We start from the raw sequence: 7,934 nt of genomic DNA, 5'->3' as shown, positions 1-7,934 counted from the left end.
CAATACTTTGGTTGTAGCCTAAATTTCCGTTTTATTTTCTTTTGAAGACCTGGTCAGTTTTCGATGTTCCAAATGTCATATAAACCTATGCTCAGGACCTAGGAGGGTTAGACCATGTTATTGTATTGCTATTTGCATCTAAGACTGGTAAAGCTCTTGTTCTTCCTATTAAATTGGTTGCACAATTTGATTCCCCCACACATGTAGCTGCCAATGGTCCTTCACGCCGCTGCCATCGAATGAGCTCTTCTACTGCACTGGGAAAGGGAAGGAGAGAGGCTGAGAGGGAGAGGGAGAGGGAAGGGGCGATGAGAGAGGTAGGCCAGGTCCATATTGGAGTTCAGAAGTGGAGGGGCCGAAGACTTGAGGCTGAAGTGAGGCCATGGCTTACCCTAAAATTGATTTTATTTTCAGATCTAAGGATAATATCACTGCAGTGAGCTATATTAAAATCTTGCATACCGATTTCAAAACAAGTGGCAGTGAATACCATATCACTGTCAGTTTTGAAGCATCTGGTAATAAGGTTAGCCTCAATTTCAGAGTTTCATAGTCATTGAATAAGCTGATATGATATAGTTTAAATGAAGGGAGATAACAAAAAGTTTATTATGTTTCGAACACATGTGAGTCTTAAAAACAGGGATATGTTTGCATAGATGAAAACCATGGTTATTACTGGTAAATTGATAATAATCAACCGGATATTTCTTTTCCTTTATACGGCATTATTATTGCTTCGTTTCCCATCTTCTTCTTGTTGATGAGGCATCAAGTCCGTGTACCCGATGCTCTTCCTGGTTGTCGGGAAGATCATGAACACCATGCTGGAGAGGAACCCTAGCCCCACCGGCAGGTTCATGAGCACTTCCCTGACGTCCGGCCCGATGTCCGGGAACAGGCAGCTCTGTATGCCGGCGTTGCCGAGGGCCACGACGATGAACAGGACCGCCGAGACGAGCGCGTGCACGAAGTCCAGCGCCTTGATCTTCATCCAGGGGATGTTGGCGAACCTGCGCCTCCGCTCGTCGCATGTCCCGTCGAAGTTGAACGGGTAGAAGCCCCACGGCGTGGCCACGCCATAGTAGAGCCGGCCGTCGTGGCCCACCAGGCTGTCGGTGAAGGAGAGCAGCAAGCAGGAGGCAGTGCAAGCGCCGATGAGTGCGAGGGTAAGGTACCGGCTGGCAGTGCCGCACACGCCGTGGTTGCTGAAGGACGGCGCCAGCTCATGGAAGGCCATGACAGTGCCGGTCGGCAGGAGCTTGATGATGTCGCAGGCGCAGCACAGGGTTTTGTCGACCAACAGGGCAGGTGCCTTGGTGCTACCGCAGGCGCCATGTGGAAGTGGTGGCATCAGCAGCTTCATGTCGTGGGTAGACGACTCGTCGGCCATGTGAGTTTGGACGGAGCTTGATTTCATCTCGTTTCCGAAGGTTGCACACGTACACCCTACGAGTAGCTAGTGTAGGATCAGGATGCTTGGGGATCGGAGACTACCAGCTCTATTTATGTATCAGTTCCAGGCACTTATTATATATATTGCATTGTTAGTTCTCAGTCATCATCGTCGTAATTACACGGGATTGGATATGATAATGATCACATCCCACAGGGTGACAACTTGTGGTGCTTCGCATCCGTGCTTGGACAGGGAACTCGTGCAAGGTAGCTGGATTGCTTAAATAAAGTTGACAAGGACGAAAAATAGTGGTCCTGCGGAATCCTGGCTAGCTTCTTTTTTTTCAGGAACACGATTTATTTATCACCTTCTTGTTGTAAGCCTTGGCAACACAAGTTTGGTCCTTCAAAGCTTTCATCCTCTTGTCGGGTCACCTCGTTGACATTGTCTATCATCAACTCGTGGTAAATAACATCAGACAAGTCATTCTATTTAGCCAATATGTATGCATCTAACTTTAGTACTTTATCTCAGCTGGCAACACCACCTCATATCAATAAACCAGCTTGAAGGGAGTAACCTTGGTAACACCATGTCTAGATATGCGATGAGTCCATAAAGCATCAAACAGAACCTTGTGTCATTTTTTTGGATTATCCGCAAACTTATTTTTCACAAGTTTGATTAAGATCTTGTTACTAGACTCGGCTTGACAATTGGCCTGAGCATAAATGGGGAAGAATTGAGGAATTTTATTTTATAAGATTCAACAAATTCATGAACCTCTGTTGACACAAAAGAAGCACCTTGATCCATAGTTAAAGTTTGAGGTACGATGAATCTATGAATAATATGCTCAGTAATAAATTCAACTACTTCCTTATGTATTATGTTGTTAAAAGGCATAACTTTGATCCACTTTGTGAACTAATATATAGAGCATGTTTGACGTCACCCTCGCCTGGGGACGGCAGGCAACTGTATCTGATTGTCAAACACCTGGCATTGATGCCTGGCCTAAGCGCGTTTCCCAGGGTGGAAACCAAATAGGCCCGTAGCCACTAGCATAAAGCTATGTCCCTTGGAAGAAGGATGATGATTCTACCTGATGAAATTCAAACCCTATCCTCGAAATGGCCATATGGCATGATGATATAATGCATCATTGTAGGGCCAGCCCCAGGGCGGTGGCCAGCAGGGAAACCTCTCTAGGCGCTCCAAAATGAAGGGGACCCTTTATAGGATTGTAATTCTAATAAGTATATGTAGTACTAGCACTTTGGTATATACGGTCCAAAATCCTAAGATCTCAAGTAGGACCTTGGATTAGAAAGTTGGTGTTTATACCTAAAAATTTTAGCAAAATTAACTTTAATTTGTTTGAAAAATGACTTAGTACAACAACCTCCTGTTTTGCATGCCTAGCTTGTGGGGTAAGGTGAATATGTGGGACCCATATTAGGAACCTAAACCAGATATACAGTCTGTTCGCTTGTTGGTTTCAGCCAGAGCTTATCAGCCAGCCAACAGTATTTTTCTCTCACAACAAATTAGCATCAGTCGAACTTATCAGCCCAGAAACCAACCAGCGAACAGGCTCATATATTGGATAATGCTCTCTCAATCCAAAAATATCTAATGTGGGCATTGGACTTTTTGAGTTTCTCCCATTAGATTTTAGGCATTTTTAAATCATATAGGGATAAATATCTTAATCCAAATGAACCTTATCCAAGGATATCCAATGCAACAAATGTCCAATTAAATTTTGGATGATTTGAATCCATTAACACTAGCTCAAAGCTCAGCTCCTCCGCCCCTAGGCCAAGTTCATCAAAAACACCTCCGGTTTTGCATGCCTAGCTATACTTTTACGCAAATCAACCAACCTACATTAGTAGCAAATTAAACATTACCAATCACGCTATTGGACACACTAGATAAAGATGCAGAACGGATGAGCAAAGCGAGTACCTCGCATAAACCCTCCCAACGTCTAAAATCTAGTGGAGAGAAAGTCAAGATTCACCGAAAAACGTGTTCACTCCATCTACGACAACATCGACTCAGCGACGAGACATGAAGTGGGTCATTAGTTTACGGCACATCTTCTACGTACAACACGTGTCCAACACACAACACCATGAAGTAACCATGCGCAAATGTTGGACAACACATCTACCCCGAACTCCTTATATATGCCCAAATGCTTTGCCGGATGTTGCATTTGGAAACTTGATCAGTGCATTTGAAAATTCAGAACACCTTCCTTGCTGCTGTTCCCGATCGAGAACCTCATGCGATAATGTCTTGTTTGGAACGGAGGAATGCAAAATAGAGGAAAGGAAGAAAGCACACATGAATAGAAAATTATTGCACGTAGAAAGCAGAGGATTGAAAATACACGAATTTTATAGGAATCGGTGTTCGAAACACAGGAATATAAGAACATGTTTATTCCTCTAGTGAATAAGGACTTGCTCATCCCTCCATTCACATGTAGGAAATTTTTCGAACAACTTGAAATGGATGTTTTATTTCCTCCATTTTATGAAGGAAAGCGAGCCTTTTCATAGGAAAGGAAACTTTTTTTTTACCGAATCAGCAGGGGAGCCTCCTACCTATATTTTTTTCTTTTTTCATTAAATAAAAGAATGATATTTACAAAGTACAGAACAAAAAGGATTAAAAGGCTACCAAGCCTAAAAAAGAAAGGGAAAACTATAAAATGAAGCTATATCTCCAAGAAATGAGGGACGCCTGTCTACTTGGCTTGGCCTTAGTACAAACTTGACCAAGTTCTTCTTTGAATTGCCTCTTCCATGCATTGATATCTCTCTAGCCATTATCAAAGATGACTGCATTCCTTGATGTTCAGTTCCAAAATATCATGTGATGTAAGCAAAACATAGGAATTGGATTCCTTCGAAATTCCTATGAAAATCCTAAAATACAAACAAGCCCAAGGATGGGAATCTAATGCAAGAAGTTTCAAAAAATAATCTCAGCAACTGTTCACCTAGGCTTATGTGTCCTAACTCGTTTTATCCAAAGAAGCTAGCTTTAAGTTTCTTATAAACAATGCGTACCTAATTCCCAAATTCATTCTTTTGGATCATCAACTACCAATGAGGCAAATGATAAGTACATGTGATTATCCTTAGAGCAACTCCATCAGGGCCCCTACCTGATCCACCATAGCTAAATATGGGTGCCCAGACTAAAAACTTTACTCCAGCTGAACCCCTACTTGAGCCGTGAAATTTGGTGGGCACCAAAATCCTCCCTCCGGCACCCATTCCTGGGGCTCCATCCATTTTCCTCGCGCCAAGCTCCCTACCTCTCATCACCCGCACCGCTTCTCTGTGAGTCCTCGCTTGATCTGCTACTGCAGCCGCTCGATCTGCTCCTCGGTCGCTAAATCAGCTCCCTAGCGGCGCGTCCTCCCCGGCCGTCCGCCTCCGCTGGTAGGATGTGCGAACCTGCTCAATCCAACCTCCACTCGTCGTGGCTCCCTCTAGCCAAGCCTCTCCCCACAGTGACTCCTCTGGCTCCCACGTGTGGACTCCCTCCCACGCGCAGCACGCGACTCCTCTCTCCCAACGGTTGCCGCTCGTCACGGGCTCCCTCACTCCCGCGATTCTCCTCCGGTCATGAGAGCCTTGCTAGTCCTAGGCTCCATCCCCGCGGCCGCCGCTAGGATGAGCGACGTCCCTGCGGCTGCTACTACGATAAGCAAGGCACGATAGTATGAGCAAGGCGCTCCTCTCTGCATTGAGCAAGATAGCTCAGATGGTAGAACGTTGAGGATGACAAGTGGGCCCCTTTTGGCATTGTCTACATGAATGAATTTGAGGGTCCAAATTTAGGTGCCGTGTTGGAGTGAAAGCAAAAAATTGGGCCAACAAAAATAAGAGGGGGCACCAAGTCAAAAGTAGGCCCTGATTGGAGTTCTCTTAGCATTGATCCACAAAAAGAATGAGCCATTTGATAGTTTATTAACCCAATTGGCCATTTTGTAATTAACCACTGGCAGTATTCAAACGGAGGCTGTGTTCGGCTGGCATTTTTTGGCTGGCTGGCTGGCTCCTTTTTTTCAGCCGAAGCAGTATTTTTCTCTCACAACATTTCAGCGTGAACAATGTTTTCAGTCCAGCCGAACAGTCCCGGAATCAACCAAACAGTTGCTTCAAATCGAGTAGATGCAGAAACTATAGATTCTCGATTGGCACAAATACGGGCGTTCATGATTTGGTACAGATTGCCGGCGCGGCGATGTTCTTCGCTCCATCGAAGTTCCAATCTAAACACGAAACTAGCTGACTGGAAGCATATCGCAGAGTTTATTCTTGGTAAGTATATATGTTATCACCAGGTAGCTAGCTGTACCCCTGTACCAGTTAAATTATCCCGTCGATCTGCCAGTTTTCGTTGATCCAGTAGCTGTGCAGGCATTAATTTGTCTGAGCACGGAATCATATAGACGAATAATCATTTCAAGTGCAAACAATCAAACGCGTACTTTACATGAACCATTTGTTTGTTAACTTTTCGTTACAAATGGACAGGACAAGAAGCAAATGACAACGTTGCCATGTCTATATAAGAAGGCTGATCTTACAAGCAGTAGTGTGTGCAAGTTGTTGGAAGACTAGCTGGATTAGCTGTGCTACGTAGTACTGGTCATCTAGCCTCTTCCTCACCATGGCTTCGACCATGCATCTGACACTTGTGCTTCTATGCCTTGTCGTCAGTCACGCTCATGGGTCAAGCCGCGTCCTCCGATGGTCTGACGATTCGGATGTCACGCCGTCGACGACAAGTTGCCCGTCGATCACTTCAGGTGCAACGCGCTGCATAATTTATCTACTTGGTCGCACTTGGATGCACGTGAACGTGACCAACTCCACACCGCACGACGCTGACGCATATTTTACCACCTTCTGATACTTTTGCAGGACATAGCAACGGCAACAAGCTGCCAGTCGTTCACCGGCTGAGCCCATGCTCTCCCCTCGCCGGCGGCGGCGCTCGGAAGCATGGCAAGCCATCGCTGCATGAGATCCTTCACCGCGACAGTCTACGCCTGCGATATCTATCTCAAGTCCGAGCCGCTGCCGCTGCCGCTGCACCGGCCCCGTCACCGTCAGCAGACACGCCAGCATCAGGCCTGTCCGTCCCCGCCACACAGAACGTCGTCGCCAGCTTCCCCGGATTGTTCGAGTACACGGTCCTCGCTGGTTACGGCACTCCAGCGCAACAGCTCCCCCTGTTTTTTGACGTCAGCGGCCTGTCCGACATTCGGTGCAAGCCGTGCTTCTCTCGGTCGTCCCGAGGGGAGCCGTGCGACGTGGGGTTCGACCCTTCCAAGTCGTCCTCGTTCCGCAGCGTGCCGTGCGGCTCGCCGGACTGTGGGTACTCGTGCTCTACTGGTGGATCGTGCACTACCACGTTCCAGAACTCGACTTTCGTGTTCGGTAACGGCACCGTTGTGATGGACACCCTCACGCTCTCGCCGTCGGCAACCTTCGACAACTTCGCCGTCGTCTGCTTGCAGCTCGACAACGACTTGTTCACCGACGACGTGGCCGTTGGGAACATCGACCTCAGCCTCAGTCGCCACTCGCTGGCGACCCGTGTGCTGAACTCCTCACCCCCCGGCACGGCGGTGTTCTCGTACTGCCTCCCGGCGGACACCGACACCCACGGCTTCCTCACCATTGCTCCAGCTCTGTCTGACTACTCCGGCCACGCCGGCGTCAAGTACGTGCCGCTGGTGACCAACCCGACTGGGCCCAACTTCTATTACGTCGACCTCGTTGCCATCGCCATCAACGGCAAGGACCTTCCGTTCCCGCCAGCCTTGTTCAGGGGCAACGGGACGATGATCGACTCGCAGTCGGCGTTCACCTACCTGAACCCGCCCATCTACGCTGCTCTCCGCGACGAGTTCAGGAAGGCGATGGCGCAGTACCCACCGGCGCCTGCGTTCAGCGATCTTGACACGTGCTACAACTTCACCTTGACCGAGTACATCTACCTCCCGAACATCACTTTCAGGTTCGGGAACGGCGAGACCATGGACCTCGACGACAGGCAGTTCATGTACTTCTTCCGCGAGCACCTCACCGACGGCTTCCCCTTCGGGTGCCTCGCGTTCGCGGCAGCACCCGACGAGAATTTCCCCTGGAACTTCATTGGAACCCAGGTGCAGCGGACCAAGGAAATCGTCTACGACGTGCGCGGTGGCAAGGTTGCCTTTGTCCCCAGCCGTTGCGGCTTGCGTTGATGATGCTCCAAATTGACTGTCGCGTGTACTTTGTCCTAGTTGCTGTATCGCGTTCCTAGTTTCTTGCATTTGACTTCACAGTTACTAGTTTGCATTTTTAAGTGTATGTGATCATACGAAGTTTGTCTGTGTGATAATTGTTATAAAATTTCATTATTTGGACTGGTACAATGCTATTATCCTTTATTTTTTCACTTCTCCTATATTTCAGGGGTCTGAATTTTAAGATAATTTAGGCAACACTCT

The 7,934-nt window shown here is 47.5% G+C and overlaps 2 protein-coding genes across 2 annotated transcripts; one reads left to right on the top strand and one right to left on the bottom strand.

The window, feature by feature from the left end:
- Positions 1 to 578: 578 nt before the first annotated feature.
- On the bottom strand, positions 579 to 1,486 carry LOC136529667 (protein DMP2-like). Its single transcript, XM_066522744.1, has one exon. The coding sequence runs from the start codon at positions 1,418 to 1,420 to the stop codon at positions 719 to 721; it is 702 nt and encodes a 233-aa protein (XP_066378841.1). The 5' UTR covers positions 1,421 to 1,486; the 3' UTR covers positions 579 to 718.
- A 4,675-nt stretch (positions 1,487 to 6,161) lies between these two features.
- On the top strand, positions 6,162 to 7,688 carry LOC136525999 (aspartyl protease family protein At5g10770-like). Its single transcript, XM_066518801.1, has 2 exons — positions 6,162 to 6,186; positions 6,358 to 7,688. Exons 1-2 carry the CDS (start codon positions 6,162 to 6,164, stop codon positions 7,686 to 7,688), a joined length of 1,356 nt encoding a protein of 451 aa, XP_066374898.1.
- The last annotated feature ends 246 nt before the right edge of the window (positions 7,689 to 7,934 follow it).

This window comes from Miscanthus floridulus, chromosome 19 (assembly GCF_019320115.1).
Source record: "Miscanthus floridulus cultivar M001 chromosome 19, ASM1932011v1, whole genome shotgun sequence".
Classification (NCBI taxonomy): Eukaryota; Viridiplantae; Streptophyta; class Magnoliopsida; order Poales; family Poaceae; genus Miscanthus; species Miscanthus floridulus.
Note: the sequence above shows the minus strand (reverse complement) of the source record. Positions and strands in the feature narration are given on the sequence as shown.

What these genes read in the sequence shown, in the direction of transcription:
- LOC136529667 (XM_066522744.1), bottom strand. Translation starts at nt 1,420, where the DNA reads ATGAAATCAAGCTCCGTCCAAACTCACATGGCCGACGAGTCGTCTACC.
- LOC136525999 (XM_066518801.1), top strand. Translation starts at nt 6,162, where the DNA reads ATGGGTCAAGCCGCGTCCTCCGATG. An exon ending in TCAAGCCGCGTCCTCCGATG is followed by an intron (nt 6,187 to 6,357) that starts GTCTGACGATTC and finishes ATACTTTTGCAG; the next exon opens with GACATAGCAACGGCAACAAG.